General features: G+C 52.5%; 1 protein-coding gene across 1 annotated transcript in view; it reads left to right on the top strand.

Annotated features, from left to right (window-relative positions):
* The window catches only part of Slc6a1 (solute carrier family 6 member 1), a 33,738-nt gene extending 10,694 nt beyond the window's left edge, over positions 1 to 23,044 (top strand). The window contains exons 2-16 of the mRNA XM_057774475.1: positions 7,010 to 7,059; positions 7,670 to 8,003; positions 8,313 to 8,444; positions 8,561 to 8,661; positions 9,619 to 9,728; positions 10,771 to 10,903; positions 13,476 to 13,610; positions 13,778 to 13,881; positions 14,364 to 14,488; positions 16,086 to 16,198; positions 16,411 to 16,542; positions 18,074 to 18,176; positions 19,688 to 19,788; positions 20,166 to 20,333; positions 20,800 to 23,044. Of these exons, the coding sequence (XP_057630458.1) occupies positions 7,766 to 8,003; positions 8,313 to 8,444; positions 8,561 to 8,661; positions 9,619 to 9,728; positions 10,771 to 10,903; positions 13,476 to 13,610; positions 13,778 to 13,881; positions 14,364 to 14,488; positions 16,086 to 16,198; positions 16,411 to 16,542; positions 18,074 to 18,176; positions 19,688 to 19,788; positions 20,166 to 20,333; positions 20,800 to 20,904 (1,800 nt within the window). The 5' untranslated portion in view covers positions 7,010 to 7,059; positions 7,670 to 7,765 and the 3' untranslated portion in view covers positions 20,905 to 23,044. The remainder of the gene's footprint in view (positions 1 to 7,009; positions 7,060 to 7,669; positions 8,004 to 8,312; positions 8,445 to 8,560; positions 8,662 to 9,618; positions 9,729 to 10,770; positions 10,904 to 13,475; positions 13,611 to 13,777; positions 13,882 to 14,363; positions 14,489 to 16,085; positions 16,199 to 16,410; positions 16,543 to 18,073; positions 18,177 to 19,687; positions 19,789 to 20,165; positions 20,334 to 20,799) is intronic.
* Positions 23,045 to 23,562: the final 518 nt, after the last annotated feature.

Genomic DNA, 23,562 nt, shown 5'->3' with positions numbered 1-23,562 from the left:
GAATGGTTATTTAACCCCATGGGCTCTCACAGTGCATTTACAAGGCAGAGAGCCATGTGCTCAAGTGCCAACTGGTCACCCTGTCATTCATTTCCTGGTTCCAGTTAATCCTTCCGGTGGGCTGAGCTCCGAGTCTTTGCAGAGGCGGCCTTGGAACAGAGGCCCTCCAGAGAACCCGCTTTCGCCACCACAGGAGGTCAGGAAAGGAGAGGGGCTAGCACCCCTGACTCGCCTCTGTGAGGTTGTCTTGTGTCCAGTGCAGGACAGGATGGGCAGGCAGCTGCGTGCATGGAAGTCTGTGTAGGGGGTTTAGCACCCTGAACCTAGTTAGGATCCACAGAAGAAATCAATGACCTGTGTCCTGAGGCCAAATTTGAATTCAGATCATTTCCTATGAATGACCTTGGGCTCCTCCAATCTCAGATTGCGTCTGGTGAGTGTGTGCTCCCTCCTTCCCTGAGTACTTAGGAAGGGATACAGTCTGGGTCTGCAGAACAGGAGTCCATTCTACCACACGCTCCCCTTTCCCCTCTCTCCTCGATCCTCCCGCTTCCTCCTTACTTTCCTCTGTTCTTCCTCCTTGCCATCATCTCCCAGCCCTCCGCCTCCTCTTATTTTTCCTTCTCCCCCTCTCTTATCTTCCTCATCCCACCCTCTCCATTCCTCCCTCCTTCACATCCATCCTCCATGCCTCCCTGCCCTCTCTTAAATCTGGGATGCTGATGCTGGGGTGGGTGGGGAGAGCAGTAAGCATCCTAAGCTGGCACACTTGGGGGCTACAGAGCATGCTCAGAGCCAGAGAAGGGGGTGGTGTGGGGCTTTCTTTATAGGAAGCATCAGAAGGCTCCAGCATGAGGTCACTGGGTAGGGAGGATCCTGGCTGCTTAAGAAACAGCATCTGAAATGCTATCTGCAGAACTAGAGACAGAGCCTACCGTCCTGCCACATCTTGGGGGTTCCTCCAACTGGCCCCAATGGTCTGGCATGGAAGTGTTTATACCAGGGACAGCAGCAGCTGCCCCCCATCCAGCCTTTTGCCTTGTTTCCTGAAAGCCCCTTCTTAAACACTTGGCAGCCCAACACCGGCTTGAGGATATACGCTGACCTTGACTTTAAGGATGGAAGTCAGGAGAACACACATGCATCTGGTGCTGTGTGTGAAACTGTAGGGGACACCAAGTCCCATCTGTACAGATCTGGCACCTCCCTTACAAGGACCAGGTAGTGGTGTCAAATCCCCTGTGTGCTGGTGGTCCTGTGTCCCCACAGAGATTTATGCTCAGGAGCTTGGGCAACCAATCTAACCACCCTCTCCTGGACTTTTGCAGGCTTTCCTTATCTGGGCCTCCATTTCCATATCTATGCAATGGGCATGTGATGGGGGTCAAATGACGTGATATAGGAGATATACAGACATATTAAAGACACAGGAAGCATCAGTGGGTTGGATCTGCAGTCCCATTGTAGAATAAACACACCTTCCTGCACACAAGGCCCTGCACAGCAACTGGCTATGCCCAGGAAGGAATCCGTGGTGCTGGTCCATCTGTGTTCATCTCTCAGATGTCCTGGGAGCTCCATAAGGAGACTGCAGACTCCATCTCGAATCTCATCCCCCAGTACCCAGCATGGGACCTGGCTCACTCGATGCCGGGCAGATTAGATTGAAAATTGCCTCAACAAAATGAGGTGCACCACCAGACACCAGATAATTAGGCGTCAGAATGGGGTTTGGCAGGATGCCGATGGTGTGATGGAGAGAGAAAAAGGATGAAATCGGAATGAAGAAGCTAAGGTCACTTGGAAGCAGAGCCCTGCCCCTCTGCTTGCACACAGAAGGCAACTAAGGCACAGAGGGCAAGCGGTTGGCTTGAGGCTACCCAGCTAGTGAGGTGTGAGCTCAGTGCTCCTCCCCATGGCTGGTGAGTTCATAAGCTGAGAGCCAGGGTCTTACAGCCAAATGAGGGGTGCTGGCCAGGCTGTCACATAACCTCTCACTCAAATCTCAACACCCAGCTTCTGGCTAGGAGAGCTTGACAAGTTGCTTTGCCTCTCTGTGCCTCCGTTTACTCTTCTGTGGAGTGGGATTGTTGCTAATTGATAGTTTAATAGTTATTCAGAGCAGCACAACTTGTACATTTGATGATGTTCTCACCAGGGTATTAGGGTACCTTCAGCTGCCTTCTCCCTGGAAGGACCAGGGCCTCAGCTTCCTCTTCCTCTTGTATGGGCAACTTCATCTCATAGCAGCCCCCCGCCCTCCCACTGTGGCCATACCAAATGTGATGGACTCTGTGCCCAGGAAGCCTAAAGTCACAGAGAATTTACCCAGGCTTGGACCACGGATGCACAAGCTCAGGGAGGCAGTAGGCCAGGCTCTGACTCCAGGGCCCAGGTTAAGTTGTGGGTGATCAGGGGCAGCTCATTTGACCTCTTTGAGATATGGCGTAATGGCTGCAAGATGGAACTATTGATCATGTAGCTTCGGTATCTTACTCTTCTCTGGGTCAGACACGAAGCTGGAAACCACAACACTCCATGAGGGTTTTCTGTTGACCTCTGAGAAAAGAAGTGGCTTCCTGGAACTCCTCAGTGGATGCTGGGAAAGCCTAGCATCCAGTACTAGGGCTGCTGCTGACCCCAGGGTAGGCTGAGGTGGTCAAAAGGTTTGCAGTTCTTGAATGAGTGTGGGAGAGTTCAAAGATTTGAAAGATAAAGTCACTCTTGTGCTGTGTGATCCTGAGCTCGTGCCGGCCTTCTCTGGGCTTTATGCAGATGTATAAATGTTGTATAGAGCCCGTCTAGACCAGGGAGGGAGATTCTTTGGTCCCCTTATGTGTCAGCTGAGGGTCCAAGAATGGGGACTGTTCTGGAGGTCCAGCTGGACAGTCCCATCAATCTTGCCGGAAGCAGCCCTTTTTCCCTGTACTGTGGCCCTCCAGGACCTCACATCCCTCTGACCTCTCTCCCCTGGGCTTGCTGTTGTTGTGAGTCACTCTCTATGAGAGTGTATATGTGGCTGATCATCCCTTTGCCTGGCACCTGGAACTGCCCCTTATTGGCACATCCTGTGTGTCCTGGCTTCAGTTCTCACCACATTCTTGAAGCCCAAAACTAGCCCAAGCCAAATATCCCAATTAGGAACCCTGCAGGGATCAGATGGGAAGCCAGCCCCACAAAATCCTGGTTCCCTCCCTCACAGCTTCCAGGCCCAGCACACTTGTGTCACACTACCTTGTCCCAGCAGACACTGCTGCTACCAGGGCTGCCCTGTGCAGAGCAAAGCTGGAACCACCCCCTGAGAAGCCCCTGACTGCAGCCCTAGGCTGGCAGTCCTCAGTTTCCTTCTCTCTCTGGGGCATATAGCAATCCAACCTAAGTAGCTGCAGTAAGTCTGGGCACTAGAACTCCTGCGACATGCCTGGAATACAGTAGGTGCCTAATACATGCAGCACTTCTGTGACAGGATCCACGCACGGGGACTTGAGTACAAAGCAGATGTCCCAAGGGTGGGCCTAGCATTTCTCTCTCAATCAGATAATAAAATGCATTGTTTCCTCTTGGAATGACGCCAAACCCAATATTAATTTCTTTCTTGAACCATCACAGTTCTGAAAGAGATAAAAGCAAGTGGGGGCTATTACAGCTGCTGCAAGCCTCTGCCATTCCAGTAATTACCGAGCTGAAGAGAGGGAGCAAGATGAAGCAGCAGTGAGCCCAGCCAGGGAGGGAGAAAGGAGGAGGGGTGAGAGAAGGGGGAAGGGGAGGGAGGAAAGGGAAGCAGGGAGAGAGGCAAGTGGGAGCAGCATTCAAGCTGAGCTGGTTGCTCTGCCTCCTCCGACCCACAACTCATGTCCTGGGACAATGGCACCCCTGACTCTCCAGCCCTGGCTTCCCGGCCTCTGCCTACTTCCTCCCACACCGGGCCCTCTGAAGCCAGGAGACAGAGGGAGATTGTCCATCTGGGTGTTCCTGCACGCCCCTCTTGCACATCTGACCACTGGTTCAGCCCTGGGCTGCCCATCTCTAGGCCACCATCAGGCCTAGTACCCTAGTGGCCGAGACCAAGTCCCCATGTCTCTCTTGGACTCTCAGACTGAGAGCCCCACCCATTTATAATACAAAAAAAAAATTATTTGAACTGCAACCTCCAAGACCTTGTGCGACATGACCCCTGTCACCCCTCCGCCTGGACCCGCTCCCTTCTTGACCTCTCTGCTAACACCAAGAGCTCCTTCTGGCCTTGGGGTCTTTGCACTGCTTCAAACACTGTATCCCAGAGTGTCACATTTCCAACTAATAATTCAAACTGAATTTTGTTGTTCTGGCCAAATAAAACAAGCCCAAGGGCCACTTCTGACCCATTTGCCACATCTGATCTAGGACTTCCAACTCTTCACTCCTTCCTGGCAAAGTCTCCGGCAGAGGGACCCGCAGAACTCTTTCTGCTTAGCTGTGTTTTTGTCAATGATTTCAGGACTTGGTCCCAGAACCACACTGAAGAGGCTTGGACCGTGACTGAATCGCTCACCACCCTTCTGGTCTCTTTCATTAACTCCATCCTCTCAGTGAGTCTTCTGTTTGCCTCACAACCAGTCCCTGTGCTCATGACTCCAGCCCACCTCCCCTCTCAGCCTCTGCCGGGGATGAGCTGGACCTCTTTCTGTTCCGACTGACATAAAGAGCCACACAGAGAAGAGATTTGTGTGTTTACAGCTGGTGTTCCCCACTAGCACTGATACCTGGCTTCTGAAGTGCTGAGACTCTGAGGGACCAGAGTCTCAGAGTGCCTGGCCCTCCGTCCCCGTGTTAGCCCTGCTGGTGTATTCTCACATGGGTGCAGTCGGGAGTCCTGGGTGCAGATTGTCTCCAGGTGAAAGGGGGAATGTCCACCTAGTGCCTGAGATTTCCTGAGCCCCTGTCAGCCGGTGCCGGAGTTATCCTGCCTGTCTCTGTGCCTGGCCTTTCTGTTCTCATCTCCGCCCCCTCTCCCATTTATCCAGATGGGGTCAGAGAGGCGAGGCAGCTCTCACCCACCATGAGCAGGTCCTGGAGGGAGCCAAGGTCAGACTCAGGAATAAGGTGGCTTCCGTAACAGGCAAGTCAGTCTCTCAGTCTCTGCATCCCGAGTCCTCCCGCGGGCACTAGTTCCTTCACACCAGCGTCCTTTGTTTATGTTCAGACACAGACATGAAATCACAGCTCTTGGCTCTGCAGCTCTTTCTCAGATGCTGCAGGTGTTTGCATGAATCCAGATACACATTTCCGGAAAACAGAAATGGCAGCCTGGCTCCCTCGGGGTCAGCTCTTCCAAGTAGCCCTGCCTGGGACCCTTGGGGTGGACTTGAGGGCTTGTAGACTGCCTTCCCTGAGGACCCAGGGGGCCAAGGAGTCTTTGAGCCACATATGACCATCAGGACCATCCTTGCCCATCAGTGCTGCAGTCACAGAATGCCACAGGCCACTGCTGGATAATGACAGCAGCCTTATGGAAGCTGGGAGTCTGTGGCAATCTTGTTGACTCTTCCTGAGACACAGCCGGAGAGAGGCCTAGAAGGTGGAATTCAGCTTTGTGACAACCACTCCAGCAACGGTGACATTGGTGGGAGCCAAGCCTCACAACCAACCTGGCCACTTCATGAAAAGCCATAGTATGGACACTGTGGCATCCCAGAGTAGAGTAGCTGGGCTTTAAAAAGACCCTGGAAGTGCAGACTAGAACATCAGCAAGATATCCTCTTCCTCAACAGCTGGCTCTCTCTGCCACGCCTGAGTACAGGCTGGGCAGCCCGTGATGTCTCAGATCCCTGGGAAGGAATCTGATTGGCTAGCTTAGATCACATGGTCAGACCTGGCCTGAGGTTGATTTGATCATTCTAAATAAATATGGCAGCTGGAGCCTGCTGGGATAGTGGGACAACCGAGGACACTGTGGTCACGAAAGAAGCGAGCCCATTTGTTTGTCCCACCCGAGTTGTCTGCATATCTTGACGCTGGAGCAGGCCTCATCTTCAACCTCCTGCTCTCTCTATCCTGGAAGGTGCAGGCTGCCTCTACCTGAGGCCACAGCTTCCCTGATGGGGCCAGACCTAGCCAGACCTGGCCGGAATGAAGATAAAAATTCAAAACAAGCCTATCACTATGCAGGAGGCTCAAACTGAGCAGGCCACCTTGAGGAGAAGCAGGGGTGATCGTGAAGTGTTCCCATGAGGAGGACACAGTGGTGCTGGGTAACAGGCTGCATGTGAGGGGCTTAAGGCCACGCACTGCACACAGGGCATCTGGGGCAGGCCCTAGGCACAGCGCCCATGCTACCTATCCATGGCTTTTGCTCATCTCCTATGTGGGAGCCATGAAGCAGCACTTCCTTCCTGTGATCCAGTTTGTTCTGTGGGTTCCATAAGTTTAGTTTGCATCATTTTGTTAGACAGCTTCTATAGAATGTTCTAGAAAAAAATGCTAGCACACAAAAAAGAAAATAAATTCCATGGATGTCTGTTGGCATGCTAGAGGGCAGAACCTTAAATAGGCCTACTTCCTCACACTAAAAAAAATACAGGGCGCTTCCCTGTGCTCTGGCATCATTTTTATAACCCTTCTGCAAGTTTATATGGAGGATGGAGAAAAGTATCAGCTGGAATAAACTTTAATTTTATATATTAAAAAAAAAAAAGAAATTATCAGCCCAGTTCCTGACACCCAGCAGGCCCTGAGCGTTGACCTACCCCTGGTTTCTCTTTTCCCCCAATAAAATTATGGAACACCCTGCCCATCGCCACAGCTGTTCTCTTAACACAGCCTACCCTGCATGTCTCCGCATCTGGGGGCCAGTTCTGAGCTGCATGGACTCACTGCGGTCACCCTGATGGGGACGCTCTGCAGTCACGCGCACAGCCTGCGTCTCAGCTGCTTCCCCCTGCCTGTTGCTCCCTGCCAACGGTCCAGAGCCCTTCCTTTGGCCTAGCCTGCCCATTCACCTCCCTGACTGTCTCCCCACTCTATTCTGCAGGCTCTGCGGAGGGAGCCTTCAGGAGAGGACCCACTGCAGAGAGCCATCAGGTAAGATAAGCAACCATCTGGGGTACAGGAGATGGACCCCATTCTACAGGTGGGGGAAACTGAAGCTCAGAGCAATCATGGCGATGACTCAGTAAAGTACTTGGACTCAGAACCAACGTGAGGCCCTGAGTTCAATCCCAAGCAAGAGACACACACTGTCTCAGGAAAAATGGACCCAAGGTTGACATCTGCCCCACAAAGAAACACACATACACGCACATGTATACCTGCACACACACACACACACTAACACTGGAGTGTTAAGTCATAGTACTAAGCACTATGTACTCAGCTGGTTGCAAACAAGATTCTTTTTCTTTCTGTTTGCTTTTTTGATCTTCACCGTATATTGCAGGCTGCCCTCATCGAGACCCTCCACCCTCAGTCTAGTGTTCTACCAAACATGGCTTCTTTTACATTCCCTCTCAACAGTCCATTGAGAGGTGTGCTGCTGTCCTTGCTTTAAAAAGCTGGAACAGGGCACAGAGAGATTGAAGCAATTAGATAAAGTTGCACAGCCCTGACATGGTAAAGTGGGTGGGGATTAGAACTCAAAGCACTTTCAGGGTCCCCTGCCCTTTCTTTGTAAACCCACTCTGTCCTCCTACAGTATCCCCAGGCTGCAAAGCTGCTGTCCACGTGGACCGGGGCTGACATCCCACGTCCACCCACCAGGACCCCAGCTGCCAAGTTCGTGTTTCGAGACATGGCGACTGACAATAGCAAGGTGGCCGATGGGCAGATCTCTACTGAGGTCAGCGAGGCCCCTGTGGCCAGCGACAAGCCCAAAACTTTGGTGGTCAAGGTGCAGAAGAAGGCCGGGGACCTCCCTGACCGGGACACATGGAAGGGTCGCTTCGACTTCCTCATGTCCTGCGTGGGCTACGCCATAGGGCTGGGCAACGTGTGGCGGTTCCCTTACCTCTGCGGGAAAAATGGTGGTGGTAGGTGGCCACCTGGTGACCTCGGGGCCAGGTCTTTGCATCTTTTGGGTCTGCCTTAAGGGAAGGGATGAACTTTGAGAACAGATCCTCTTTATCACCTCTTATCCTCCAATTAAGAGTCCCCAGTTACATTTGTCTGTGGCAGTGATGTCAGAAGCGTCTGTCTCTTGCAAGGGCTGGGGTGCATTTTGAATGAAGGAATGTCTTTGGTCCTGGGTGATACTTTCTGGGTGGGACACAAGGGAATGGTGGGTGGGAGCCCAAAGCTGCTGGGGGAGACTCAGGGCCATGATTATGTCTCTCCTCCAGGGGCCTTCTTGATCCCATATTTCCTGACACTCATCTTTGCGGGTGTTCCTCTCTTCCTTCTGGAGTGTTCTCTAGGCCAGTACACCTCCATTGGGGGCCTGGGTGTGTGGAAGCTGGCTCCCATGTTCAAGGGTGAGTGTGTGTGGGGGGGTGCTGGGCAGGTGGAGTGGCCTCACCCAAGGTCCTCAGGGAAGAAGAAGCTTTGAATCCATATCATCTGAGCATGTGCTGTGTGTGTTCCACCCCAGGTGTGGGTCTTGCTGCGGCTGTGCTGTCCTTTTGGCTGAACATCTACTACATTGTCATCATCTCCTGGGCCATCTATTACCTGTACAACTCCTTCACCACAGTGAGTGGCTGTAGGCTGACCACAGTGGTCAGGGCCTACATGGGCTGTGGGGGTCCCCAATGTGCTCCCTGGGTCAGTCCTTAAATGAGGGGTATTGCGTGTCTCCTATAGCATCATCCGTGGCCAGCCACACTAAAAACCTCAGTCTAGCTCTCCGGCATCCGACGGTTGGATCCGCTGGCACACTTTGTATGGACTCAGATTCAGGCACGGATCTGAATGCTGACTCTACTCTCTACCAGCTGTGAACCTCAGGAATGGATGAGCTGTCACTTCTCTGAGCCCTCACTGCTCTCGTTTATAAACGTGATCCAGCAGTTCTGTCTCTGAGTCCAAAGAAGCAAAAGCATGGTCTCAGAAACTCTGGGGCCTAGGCCATATTATCACAGCATCATGTTTTGTAAGACAATAAGGCCATCACAGAGAACAGATGCTGTGTGATGCTACCGGCAAGTGGTCAGACTCCAAGAGACAGAAGGCATCGTGGGGGAAGCCTGGAGGACGGGGAGTTAGTGAGCAAAGGAGATGGTGTTTCTAGAAAGTGGTGCTGCACAATTGTGTGTGCTTCATGCTGCTGAGGGGCGCAAGGAATGGCAGTGAATTTTACATGGTCTGTGTCTGACCAGGAAGAGGGAGGAAACAAAAAGGGAAAGTCACCCCCATTAAGTCCTGTGTGAAGAGCCTAGAGCCAGGTTACACACGGGACAGACCCAGTCTACTCGGGTCACCCCTGTGGACACAGTGTGTCTTGGAAGCTGGTCCTTGGTGGGGGAGTCAGGAGGTCACATTTGGGTGGCGTGATCTTGTTCACCTGCCTTTGAGTGCTGTTGGGAAGGAGAAGTGGGAAAACGGCTGTGCACAGGTGCAAAGGGTGATAAGCGTGGGCAGGGGGAGTGGAGTCCCCTCTGGCCAGCCCCAGGGGCTTAGTGGAATCCGTCTGTGGCTCTGCCCTTACAGACCCTGCCATGGAAACAGTGTGACAACCCCTGGAACACTGACCGCTGCTTCTCCAACTATAGCCTGGTCAACACCACCAACATGACTAGCGCTGTGGTGGAGTTCTGGGAGTGAGTGGGGACTGGGCACAGGGCTGGGGAGGGTATGCCAGTGGGTGTCTGGGGGGGGGGCTGTGGAGGGTGTACCAGTGGGTGTCTGCAGGGGGCTGGGGAGGGTGTGCCAGTGGGTGTCAGTGGGGGGCTGGAGAGGGTGTGCCAGTGGGTGTCAGCGGAGGGCTGGAGAGGGTGTGCCAATAGGTGTTAGCGGGGGGCTGGGGGGGATATGCCAGTGGGTGTCAGTGGGAGGGGGCTGGGGAGGGTGTGCCAGTGGGTGTCAGCGGGGGGCTGGAGAAGGTGTACCAGTGAGGGTGTACCAGTGGGTGTCAGCAGGGTGCTGGGGAGGATGTGCCAGTGGTGTCAGCAGGGGGCTGGGGAGGGTGTGCCAGAGCGTGGCAGCAGGTAATGTGGCTTTTCCTTCAGCTATTCATCCCTGAATGTTTCTTGAACACCTGTTGTGTGCCAGGGTAATTAGAGACCTGAGCATGCCAACAGGCATTGATAGCCTCAAATGATCCATACTGGTAGGAGGATATGCAGGGTAGGGGAGATGCCCTGGGCCAACCCGCAAGAGGATGTTGCTGCTCACTGTAACAGGTGGAATGGGGGAGTCAGGAGGACAAGAGAAGGCGTGCCTGTGCCGACTCAGTGAGGGGAGCAGCTGCAGAAGGTGCCAGTGAGGGACTGTGCTGAGAAGCAAGGGCAAGCTGTGGAGCTTGGGAGGGCTCAGCTCCAGACAAGAGGGTCCTGTGTGCTACAAAGTCTCAGGCAGGAGAATGACCAGAGTGACCTCATGGTCCTACCTGGGATTTAGGAGGATCCCATGAGGCTGGGTAGAGCAGAGTAGAGGTGAAGGCGCAGTAGCCCAGGAGTCACAGTTGACCCAAGTCCTGCTGGACAGTCTCCAGGGTGAGTGTCATGGCTCCAAGGTCCCTGTCCAAATTACAAGGTCGTGGTGTCACCAGAGCCCCTGGGGAAGGTGTGATTTGTGTCGGAACCCTGGTCACTCACCTCCTGCTGGCCTCGCGTGACCCTTTTCTCCTTCCTCCGTCCCCAGGCGCAACATGCACCAGATGACGGATGGGCTGGACAAGCCAGGACAGATCCGCTGGCCACTAGCCATCACGCTGGCCATTGCCTGGGTGCTTGTGTATTTCTGCATCTGGAAGGGTGTTGGTTGGACTGGAAAGGTAGGAAAGTGTGTGTGTGCATAATGGGGCGCACAGGAGAGGGGACAGCTCTACAGGAGGAGGTGTGTCCTGGACCAAGGCTCATCTACAAGCTCCAGCTAACTTTAGTTAAGGGCTTTCAGCTCCCTGTGCCTCGGTACAGTCTTGTGAAATGAGACCAGCCAGTGCTAGAGTCACAGATGCCACTGGGCTTGATGGAGCCATCACTACATGTCTAGTGTTGCTCTAGGGTTACTGAACCAGCTTCCCCTGGCACTTGTTCTGTGCCACCCTGTGCCCAGTACAGGGACCTAGGATGCCATCTTCTATCCTGACCTATGGATGAAGGGATGGATGACTAGTGGCACATATCCCCAAGCTCATATCCTCGCGTGATAGCAAGTTGGCTCTGTGACCGTGGGCGTGTCACTCTGTCCCCCTGAAACTCATTTTTCTGCTATGAAATAACACATACCCGGTGGTTCATCGGCACCTGTCAGGATCTGCAACATTGCGGAGGGTGCTTGTTCTCTCCTTCTCATTCACACAAGTGCGGACGGGGATCAGGCTGGGTCATCTGGCTGGAGCCATCTGGACGCTGGCTCAGGAGGGCAGCTGGCCTCGAGTCCTGTTGAAGAATGTGGAGACAGGGCTATCTGACTTACTCCTGACTTTGGTCTAAAGGGAGCAGAGGTGGTGCACACTTGTGTTGCAGTCTAGTAGGCCCTGGGACCCACCAGGTCCTCAGATCCTGTGCTGGAGTCAGGAGACCCCTCATCTATCTCCAGGACTAGAGCGAGCAGAGGCAGGTTTTCGGGCCCTCCCAGGTACCTCCAGGAAGCAGGAAAGTGGGGGCTTTGTTCAGGGCTTCAGAGAAGAGTTAGAACCTCAGCTCCCCAGGGAACAGCTGTGTGGAGTGGGACAAGTCCCAAGACCACTCTGAGCTTCATTAATTAGTAGCTGAGGGGCAATCTATGCAGAATGCTGGCCAGTACTCGCTACGTGGAAACTCGGTGTTTAATAGCAGTTTTAACCATTGGTGGTGGGGAGGGGCGCCCAGAATTCTTATCAGAGACATAGAGTGGGGAGCCTCCTTCCTGTATCAACTGGGAATGTTGACCCATCTGTCTGTCCTTCAGCAAGTTTCTATTGAACACCTGCTGAGTGTGGAGAATAGGGAAGTACAGACAGGAAATGTATTGGGCATGGCCTGTGTCTTCATTCAACCAGCCTCTTTGTTCATTTGGGTTGAAAATCACACCCATTTGCTAGACAAACAAAAAGAAGGCTCAGAGAAGGTAAGAAATTACCCAAAGTTACACAGCCTGCTGGTCCTACTGATGATAAGTGCTCTTTTTTAAGTTGGGTTTTTTTTCATGGTTTGTGGCTGCTTTTTCTATTACTGCGGGATTTCAGAATCCAATAAGAGAGACGAAGGTAACTCAGCATCTACCCATGCTTACCACCCCCAGTGTGTGTGTGTGGGGGGGGGGCGTCACATCAGACTTGGGGACAATTGAGATCGCAAAGAGCTCAGAGCACAAACCAGCTTCTTAGAGAGAAGACCAAGTTTAAACAGCTCTCCATAGAGGCCACCATGCCCTGCCAGCTGCAGTTTCATTTCCAGAAGGTTCTAAAGCAATGTAAGTCGCAAGCTAGGAAAAGTTGATGGTATTAGATTTAGTAATTGCCTGGCTGGAAGTTTTCCAAGCATGAAATAACACTTTTTCAAATTAAAAAAAAAAATTGTATACAGACAGGTTTCGTGTTGCGTTTAGATCCCTGAATAGCTGGAAAATCATGGAGGGGGCTGGCACCACCCAAAGGACCTTTTATAATTAAAATTTCTTCCTAAGACAGTGAGGCAGCCTTTAGGAACTGAGCAGGAAGGTGTTTTAGCTTCACACATGTCAAAGAGGAAGCACAGTCGTTTGAGCCCTTTTTGCAAGGACGTGTGGTCAGCCACACAGAAAAAGTGAAGATCTACAGAATCCACTGAATGCTCTAGGCACTGGGAAACAGAGATGTCAGCCGTGTGTGGCCTGTCCCTCACGTAACTGCTAGGAGCTGTCTATGGGACCTTGTATGCGTGTCCACATGGACCTTAAACTTTCCCTGCTGTCACATGTGTAACTTGGATAATGTAGAAATAAAAAATAAAAAAATAGAGGTGGGGGCTGGGTATGGTGGCACACATCCCTAGTCTCAGCCCTCACTCCTGTAACCCAAACACTGAGAACGAGGAGGCAAGGGGATTACTGTGAGTTCCAAGCCAGCCCTGAGCTTCACAGAGAATTCCAAGCATGGGGTGTGGCCTCTGGCAGGAGGTGGAGGGTGGAGAAGTGTCTCTCACAGAAGGGCGGTATCTCACTCTTGGCCACAGACAGGTACTAGCCTCATATACTTAGGAGGAGGAGGAGGGACAGAGGGAGAAAGGGGAGAAGACAGGAATGGGGGAGCGGGCACTGAGACAGTGGTTCAGACTCCATGGAGAGGCTTCAGAAAGGCAGGCACACCTCCTAGGCTACGAATCCGGGTTAGGTTGAGGCTCCCACAGGAGGAATCAATGGGTCTGGTGCTGTTTTGCTCGTAGGTGGTCTACTTCTCTGCCACATACCCCTACATCATGCTCATCATCCTGTTCTTCCGTGGAGTGACGCTGCCTGGGGCCAAGGAGGGGATCCTCTTCTACATCACGCCCAATTTCCGCAAGTTATCGGATTCGGAGGTGAGCGTCTCGCCCCGCCCACCCCACTGGGTCTGCGGGGGTCTAGAGCACACTGCTGCCTTTAAGTACCTGAGCATGTCAGGTGAAGCTGAGGACTCCTGGGTAGGCGAGCGGCGATGATGGTTCGGTACTTCATCGATTCTGAGGTTCTGATCCTCTGCCCACAGGTGTGGCTCGACGCAGCCACCCAGATCTTCTTCTCCTACGGGCTGGGCCTGGGGTCCCTGATCGCTCTTGGAAGCTACAACTCCTTCCACAACAATGTGTACAGGTGTGAGGGGGCGGGTCCTGACAGTCCTTCCTGACCACGCCCATCATCACGCCTTCCTGGGAGGGGCACTTTGGCTAGGGCCCAGGAATGCTTGCCAACCTCTCTGCCTCCTTGCCTACCCCAGTAATTCACGCCTGTCTCCGGGCACTCTTGTCACACACTGGAGGCTGTGCTTTTCATCTAAGACTACATTCCTTGTGGAACCCAAGCCCTGAGGCCATACCTTCTGTAGTATGGCTCTTTGCATATTAGGTCCCTCCTTGCCCTCTTAGGTGGCCCCTTCCTTCCTACCCTACCCTTCCTGTCTTGCTCTGAAATTGCCCTTCTAGGGCCACCAGACCTTGTAGTTTCTCTTCTAGAACCTTCTTCCCTTCCCTCAGAGGTCACTGCCCTCTGGTCCCACCATCCTATAGTCAACACCCCCACACACACACCTCACGGGCTCCCCCACCGCGCACCTCATGGGCCCTCCTGCCCTTCAGGGACTCCATCATTGTTTGCTGCATCAACTCCTGCACCAGCATGTTTGCCGGCTTCGTCATCTTCTCCATCGTGGGCTTCATGGCTCACGTCACCAAGAGATCCATCGCTGATGTGGCAGCCTCAGGTTAGCCCTTTACCTGGGGAAGGCGGGGCTTGCGGTGATGGTATGTGTTGTCATGAGGATGCCTGCGGGTCCACCAGGGACGTGGTCACCTCCAGGATACAAAGCTCTTCAGGCTAGACTTGCGTCATCGCTCTAAAAACATTGGCACTGTGGAGGTTGTGCCCATTCTGCTCCCATGGTCACCAGTGCCAAAGCCAGGAAGACCCTCAGTGCCTGACCCCTTTTCCCTTCTGCCTAAGACAAGCCACAGTAGGAGGGAGTGTGTACCTGGCAGAAGCCCCTGAGGTTCAGGGAGGGAATGTGACTTGTTCCTTGGGGAAATGGGTTGGTCATGCTCTCTGCCGAGGTTCCTGTCTCACCTACAGGGAACTCCTGGAACTCCCAGACTCTTGCTTCCCCTCCCCCACCCCAGAACCATACCTAGGAAGATCACAGTCTCCAGACCTACACTCCCCCAGGCCCCAGACAGACATCCCACATCTGCTTCACCCTATAGCTCCCCACTTCATGAGGGGTTCAGCTGTCCTAGGCAAAACAAAAGCCCCAGCCTCCTCCTATACCCCCCACTCTCCACAGCCCCAGCCTCCTACCCTCCCCCACTCTCCACAGCCCCAGCCTCCTCCTATACCCCCCCACTCTCCACAGCCCCAGCCTCCTCCTACCCTCCCCCACTCTCCACAAGCTCATGCATCAGCTCTAGTGTCTGCCCTCCACCTGCCTCCTTCATGTGTCTTTATTCAGCCTCTCCACGCCCACACTGTCCCTGCCACTGGCCAGGTCCCACGGTCTCTCACTGAAAGTAGGCCACAGCTCTGTACCACCTGTCTGTCTTCCCTCTGCGTGCTGACTCTCATTGCTTCCTAAGGGAGAACAGTGCACACACAAGGGTACCCAAAGGATGAGCTGAGATCACAATGAGCAAATGATGGTGTGGGGCCTGTGACGGATATGCTGTGTGTGTGTGTGTGTGTGTGTGTGTGTGTGTGTGTGTGCGCTGGATTGTCAGGTGTGCTGGGTGTGCTGGATGTGTGTGTTGGATTGTCAGGTGTGCCGGGTGTCCCAGTGTGCCAGGTGTGTTGTGCGTGTGTGCTGGATTGTCAGGTGTGCTGGGTGTCCCAGTGTGCCGGGTGTGCTGTGCGTGTGTGCTGGATTGTCAGGTGTGCTGGGTGTCCCAGTGTGCCGGGTGTGCTGTGTGTGTGTGCTGGATTGTCAGGTGTGCTGGGTGTGCTGTGTGTGTGTGCTGGATTGTCAGATGTGCCGGGTGTCCCAGTGTGCCAGGTGTGCTCTGTGTGTGTGTGTGTGTGCTGGGTTGTCAGGTGTCCCAGGTGTTCCAGTGTGCTGTGTGTGTGTGCTGAGTGTGTGTGTATGTGTGTGCTGGATTGTCAGGTGTGCCAGGTGTCCCAGTGTGCTGTGTGTGCTGTATGTGTGTGTGCTGAATTGTCAGATGTCCCAGGTGTCCCAGTGTGCTGTGTGTGTGTGCTGAGTGTGTGTGTGTGTGTGTGCTGTATTGTTAGGTGTGCCGGATGTCCCAGTGTGCTGCATGTACTGGTGGCACTCAGTGTCTCTCTTTTCTTCCCTCTGTTTTGCCCTCCATAAGGCCCTGGACTGGCATTTTTGGCATACCCCGAGGCTGTGACACAGCTGCCCATCTCTCCGCTCTGGGCTATCCTCTTTTTCTCCATGCTGCTGATGCTGGGCATTGACAGCCAGGTGAGCACCCCACAGCACCATGAGGACCCCCATCGGGGTGAGCCTGGTCTTAGTTAGCCCCCACAGTGCCTGGAGGGCCTGACCCCAGACAGTCCTAGCCCTGCTGACTGGCTATAGGCCTTCTGTCTTCCCTTACAAGACCAGGTTTTGAATGGGTGGGTGGGTAGAGGCTGGCTGCCGCAGGTGGCTGACCTTATCCTTCCCCCAACAAGTTCTGTACCGTGGAGGGCTTCATTACTGCCCTGGTGGACGAGTACCCCAGGCTCCTCCGCAATCGCCGTGAACTCTTCATTGCTGCTGTATGTGTCGTGTCCTACCTGATTGGCCTCTCTAACATCACCCAGGTAAGCTGACCAGCATCTGACATACCTCAGATTTTCCCAGTTCTTTCTTGGCACGTCTTTTCATGCCAGGAAACACGTTCACTTCCAAGACCCAAAGCTCTCCAGCCCTTGGGCCTCCTTCCGCAGACTTAGCCTTTGCCACCATCTTTTCTCTGCACTGAGCACCACCATGCCAAACCCTATGCACATCACTGTGAGATCCATGGAACCCCAGACTGATGGGAGAAGAAGAATTTTAACTAGAAAGTGTAGGATAAATTTAGAGAATGTAGTATCCATCCTAGCCGTAACCACCTGCTTCCTGGAGGAAGGGAAGAGAGTGATGAAGGGATGAAAGTGATGTGGGGATGGAGGGAATGAGGGGATGGGGTAATGTGGGGATGGAGGTGATGTAGGGAATGGGGTGATGTGAAGATGAGGTGATGTGGGATGGGGTGATTTGGGGATGGGGTGATGTGGGGAATGGGGTGATGAGGAAATGGGGTGATATTGGGATGGAGGTGATTTGGGGATGGGGTGATGTGGGGATGGGGTAATGAGAGGATGGAGTGATGTGGGGATGGGGTGATGAGAAAATGGGGTGATATTGGGATGGAGGTGATGGGATGGGTGATGAGGAGATGGGGTCTGAGAAGGTAGAGAGGCTGAGGAGACTGAGGGGATGAGTGAATGAGAGGATGGGGGATTTGCAGGATAAGGGGGTTGGGAGAATGAGCTTGCAAATGCTCACAGAAATGAGTCGGTGTCAAGTTGGAAGTGGAGCTTTAACAGGGACCTGTGCCAAGCCCCTTCTGTTAATCTCAGAGAGAAATGCTGTGCACACCTGCTGTGGGATAACATGACCCCTGGATTCAGCTGTTATCATGATGGACGCTGTCATGTTGACTTTCTAGGGGTCAAAACTAATAGACATTAGCTTCTTTCTGAGCAGAAGGGAAATGGATAGTAGGATCAGGAGTGACCAGCAGGGGTTGGGGTGGGGGTCTACCTCAGACAAGGTAGCTGGGGGAGGCCTCTCGAAACAAGTGAGACTTAGGGATGAGGTAGGGTCAGTGCTGGGTTGGGGAGGGGAATCTTGGGGAAGCAGGCAGAATGGGCACAAAGGCCCTGCAGTAGGAATGCATCTGGGGAGCTGGAGGGACAAGAGGAGGCCTTTGTGGTGGAGGCAAACAGTGGGAAGGTGGATGGGTTGTCAAATCAGACCTTGTCGGCTTCGCCATTAGATTTGATTTAAAACAGCTCGGCCTATTGTTTTGTGTGAGTCGGGAGAGGGTTAAAGCAGGAAAGAAGAATCACTGATACATGCTGGTGATGGCTCAGCTGCTTTCCAGACATACCGAAAGTCCACTGGGAATGGGGCGTCTTCCCTTCCACCCAGACAGTGAGCAGCCACAGACCCTAAGTGCTTGCTTTGCTCCGCCCTCAAGCTGCCCTGCTGCAGTGTCTAATCCCTGCCTCGCTGGGCTCCTGGGGCTTGGGAAATGTGTACAGAGATGGAACTGTCTGCACCTCATCCCTTTGTCTCTTTCAGGGGGGCATTTATGTCTTCAAACTTTTTGATTATTACTCTGCCAGTGGCATGAGCCTGCTGTTCCTGGTTTTCTTTGAGTGTGTCTCCATTTCCTGGTTTTATGGTGAGAACCAGCCCTCTTCCCTGACTTATACATCCATCATCCATCCATCTATCCATCATCCATCCATCTATCCATCATCTATCCATCATCCATCATCCATCCATCATCCATCCATCCATCATCCATCCATCATCCATCCATCCATCCATCATCCATCCATCCATCATCCATCCATCCATCCATCCATCCATCCATCTATCCATCATCCATCCATCCAATCATTGTTCATTAATGACATCTTGACTACTAACCCTCTATTTTGCCTTCGAAACACTTCCACAAGCTTAGTTAACACAGGTGCTAGCTACCCTGTTTAGAAGTGTGACTGAGACAGTTGCATACACTCATTTAAAATGCAAGCCAGGGCCTACAGAGGTGGCTCAGAGGTTCAAAGCACTTGCTGCTCTTGCAGAGGATCTGGGTTCAGTTCCCGCACCCTCCCCTCATGGAGTCTCACAACCTCCTGTTCTAGGGACCCAGTTTTTTTCTTCTGGCCTCTATGGACACGGCACGAGTATGGTGCAGCATATATGTAGATGAACACTAATACACATATGATAAAAATAAATAAATCTTAAAATATAAAATGCAAGCTATCATGGTTTCATAAATTTGAGGATAAAAAGATTGGTTCAAAATTTTATTAGCGGGCTGGCAAGATGCCTCAAAACACTTGCCACCAAGTCTGGCCACCTGAGTTCAAGCCCCTGAGCCCACCTGCGGGGTGAGATAAGAGACTCCCCCAAGTTGTCCTCTGACTTCCACCTGTGCCTCACGACTCACAAACAAAATAAATAAATGTGGAAAAAAAAGAAAAAGAAATTTTATCTGAAAAACTATACAATTTTTTAAGCCATGGGCTTAATGACTGCAAGACTATATATGATTCCAGGCGTGAACTATTTTAGGACAAATCACAGGGGGAAAATCTAAGTTATTTGTTTCTTGCGGGACCAAAATTCTCCAAATGACTGCCTAGGAGCCCAGAAATCGAAGAATGTCCTTCCCAAAGCCAACTCTCTCAGCAGGATGTGCCTTCTGAAAGAGCCCAGCACTGTTCCCCCTCTTCCACCTGCACCCCATCACCGTCTCCCCACACTCTGCCCTCTTCCCTCCTGATGGGTCTCCCTGCTCTGTGGCTTTCCACAGTGAGCAGGGACCTGCTCCCTTCTGAGGGCTCCGGGTTTTTATTATCATTGATTTACTAAATGTGGACTTTCTTCACAATCAGTTTCTCACAGTAAGACCACCAGGGGGAGATGTGCCCCCCGCAAAGTCACTGAAGGCATAGTTGGAACAGGTGTCTGTGGGTGGGTGCTAGGCAGGCCTGACTTTGTGTATCCTCCTACTTCATATTCCGGTGCTATACAATTGAGTAAAACCAAAGCATGTGTCCCATGCAAGAAACAAGGACTTGCTCACAGCCACACCTGAAAGAGGCGGTCTAATGGGTCCTAGACCACGGTCCTGGAAGCTCTCCCCTGCCTTCTGCTCTTACTCCCATGTCACAGGTGTCAACCGGTTCTATGACAACATCCAGGAGATGGTGGGTTCCAGACCCTGCATCTGGTGGAAGCTGTGCTGGTCCTTTTTCACACCCATCATTGTGGCGGTAAGGATGGGGCTTGACTAGCCACCGTTGCCCTGAGTCACCAAGAGAGAAAGGAGCTCGCCCAGCTCAGCCTAACCCAGGAATCCAGGTTCCTAACACACAGAATCTTCTCTTCCTCAGAAAGTCTCTTTCCCTCCCTGAGGGATACTGAGGTCCTGAGAACTCTGGCAGGGGCACCTCAGGTCCTTGAGATGGGGACTGGGCCACTGCCTATATTGTGCCATGTATTGAAGGCAGGGGCTCCCTCTCCAGGGTTTTTCCAGAAAGGGGGTTCTGTCTTAATGCCTCACCTACAGTGTCAGGATAGCTGCGGTGGAGGTAGGGCCTTGCTGGGTCCAGCCCTAGGGACTGACTGTCATGCCCTTCCCCATCCACAGGGCGTGTTTCTCTTCAGTGCTGTCCAGATGACACCGCTTACCATGGGGAGCTATGTGTTCCCCAAGTGGGGCCAGGGTGTGGGCTGGCTCATGGCCCTGTCCTCCATGGTGCTCATCCCCGGGTACATGGCCTACATGTTCCTCACCCTAAAGGGCTCTCTAAAGCAGGTAAGCCCTTCTGCAACTTGGAGGGGGTGGGGCTCAGGGTCTACTTGGGAAGTCCCGAGTCGGCAAGCCAGTGCCATTTAGAGTGACAGAGTACACCTCTGAGGCACTGGGCACCTGCCTAGGTGGAAGAGGATTAGGGTGGCCTCCTGGAAGCCTGAAGATAAGCCAGACTAAGTGGTAGAAGCAGAAAGAATATTCTTAGGAGGGTAGGATGGGAAGTTTGTACAAAGGTCAAGGGATCAAAATGCCCTGAGGTGAGTTGGAGGGAAATCAGTGTGGCATCAGGGGACCAGTGTGGAGCTTCTGGGTCATGCAGAAGAGAGCACGGTGTTCTGGCCAGGTATCCTCCATCGTGTGGTACATTTGGCTCTCAAATGAGGAGCCTGGAGCTGGGTTTGGTGGAGGAAGGAGGGATGGAAGGGGCTGGTCCCCACTGCAAGGAGCCTCATCACCACCCTGCCCTCAGCGCCTCCAGGTCATGATCCAGCCCAGTGAAGATATCGTGCGCCCCGAGAATGGTCCTGAGCAGCCGCAGGCTGGCAGCTCAGCCAGCAAGGAGGCCTACATCTAGGGGTGCAGCTCCCTCATCACCCCAACACTGGCACCCTGGCCTGGCAGTACCCACACCCCTTGAAGACTGAAGATGCTCTCTGTCTCCACCTACCTCAAGGGGCAGGTCCAGACACCATCACCATGCAGAGAGGGGAGATGGGGGACAGTCTGCTCTGGGTGGACCCTGCATGGCCATCCACCCCTGGGGGCTTTCCCAGAGGCCTGGTGACTTTTCCCTCAGGCCCCACAGCAGGAGCAGGTGGCTGGCCTTTGTAACTGCCACAGTAGCTCATTTTTATGCTACCAGAGAGGGTGACAGCTGAGGCCACACACTCCTGGCTTATAGTCATATTCAGACTGTTGTCCTATGCCCCAACCATAGACTGTTATCCAGACATTCCTGTCCACTTTGGCTCTGAACTGGTCATAGACCAGAGCTACGGCATTTTGTTCGTGCCCCCTGGGAGCCAATCTCTTTCCTTCTCAATTTCTCCTTCCCGAGGCAGCTTCACAGATCCACCCCTAGACAGACACCTCGGAGCAATGCGGAGAGGGTCCTCTGTCCCTGTGACCCTGTGACCCGGGCAGCTCAGTGTCTCTTGTCCCACCTCCCCAGGTGACATTAACAGCAGCAGCCTATCCAGAAGGGCCCTGTGTGCTGAGGAGAATTTAAAAAAAAAAAAAGCCACAAGCACAATTGCCTTTTTTTGGTCACCATTCCAGGACTTTCCCCAAGTGGGAGCTATGGTCCTTCTGAGCTGCCCAGTTTTGCACAAACAATGGCCAAGGAAACCAAGGTGAAGGTTCTGTTTAAATCAGGACGAATCCAGCTGGCCCTGGTTTCCCTCTTAGATTGTCACTGCCACTCAGTTCTGCTGTCCCTCAGTTCTGCTGTCCCTCCTCACCTTTCTGAAAACTCCTCAGATACTGATGACCGCTAATGGAGGAGGGTTTATCCAGAGACTGCCCATCCTACCCCGACACTGAGCTTCCCTTGTTAACCTGCTCCAAAGGGAAACGTCACATGTCCCTTCTGGCCTTGGGCTCTGTGTAGGTGAAGCCAGTGGAGACAATTTCTGGAAAGCTCCAGCAGCTCAGCCTCTCTCCTCTGCCGAGAGGATGGGCTACCATGTAGCAAATCGTATGTCGTGTCCTGTAGCGCCTTAGCTCGATAGCTCATATACTGTGTTTATGACTAATCCTTAATAACTATGGTGAATAACTGTGACCGTGGGTTTTCCTTTGAATCTCTTGTCATTCTCATCAAAAGTGACCAGCACACCAGTTTCTTGCAATAAGCTATCTCCCTCAGAACATTAAGCACACTGTAGAGAATGCAAACACATATGCACATAGAAAAGCACACACATGCACACCCCTCCTCACATGTGGCATTTAGCGTCCCGTGTGATACTGTGTAGGCAACCGACCAGTTCTTCTCGAGGACACCTGTAAAGGGGTCGCGTGGTGAAGGAGTCTGCCTGCCTGGTGGAGACTCTGCTTCCACAGGTGTCTGTCCTCAGAGTCCAGGGTGTGGCATGCAAGGACCCTCCACTGTGTCTCGTGGCCCCGTCCCTCCCCCCGCCTGTGTATGAAGCCCTTTAGGATGAGGGCAGGAAATTTCCTTCTTGCTGCTTGTTGTTCTTAGATGTGAAACTGAGAACGAGTCTTTCTGAGATAAACGCAGTATATTTCATGTGTGTAAGCACCTCTGAGATGTTTGGCAAGAAATCCCCTGATTTCCACCCAAACTTACCTTATAGAGCACAACATTAAAGGTCGTACAATTACTGTGAGAACTGTGACTATGTGTAACTTTTCTTTTTTAGGTTTTGCCCAGAGGGAAAAAAAAGATAATTGTATTATCGTATATGCTTTTTTTGCAATAAGGATTTATTCTCAGACACCAAGTAAATTTATCTCTATATAAAAAGTATATGTAATATATGACTATTCAGACTATATACAGAGCCTGTTTTAAAAAAAATTTACAGTATTATTTAGTAAAATTATCTGTTCTATGGACCAAATGTAAAATATTTATACATGAAGATGTGTTTTAAATGTCTATAAATGATATCACAACTAGAGCACGGGCGTTGTGTAAGTTTCTAAGAATTTAGAAGAAAAATAATAAAAGTTCTATGATATTCACTGTATTAGTTACTTTTCTTTTGCTGTGGCCACGACCAAGACAACTTTCAGAAGAAAAGGGTTATGGGGCTTGTGGTTTCAGAGGAATAAGAGTCCAGCATGGCGGGGAAGCAGCAGGCATGTTGGCAGGAGCGGGAAGCTAAGGCTGACATCTTGAACCACAATCACAAAGCAGAGGGTGCAAACTGTAGGTAGGCGAGGCTGTTTACTCCCAAAGCCCATCCCCCAGCGAGGCCCCTCCTCCAGCAAGCCATCCCCCAGTGAGCACCTCCTCCAGCAAGCCATCCCCCAGTGAGCACCTCCTCCAGCAAGCCATCCCCCAGCGAGGCCCCTCCTCCAGCAAGCCATCCCCCAGCGAGGCACCTCCTCCAGCAAGCCATCCCCCAGCGAGGCACCTCCTCCAGCAAGCCATCCCCCAGAGAGCACCTCCTCCAGTAAGTTTGTGCCACCTAAACTTCCCCAAGCAGCACTACCAGCTGGGCACCAAGAGTTCAAATGCTAGAGACTCTGGGAGATAGTTCTC

Source organism: Chionomys nivalis, chromosome 1 (genome assembly GCF_950005125.1).
Source record: "Chionomys nivalis chromosome 1, mChiNiv1.1, whole genome shotgun sequence".
Taxonomy (NCBI): Eukaryota; Metazoa; Chordata; class Mammalia; order Rodentia; family Cricetidae; genus Chionomys; species Chionomys nivalis.
The sequence above is the reverse complement of the archived record's forward strand: the minus strand, read 5'-3'. Positions and strand labels throughout refer to the sequence as shown.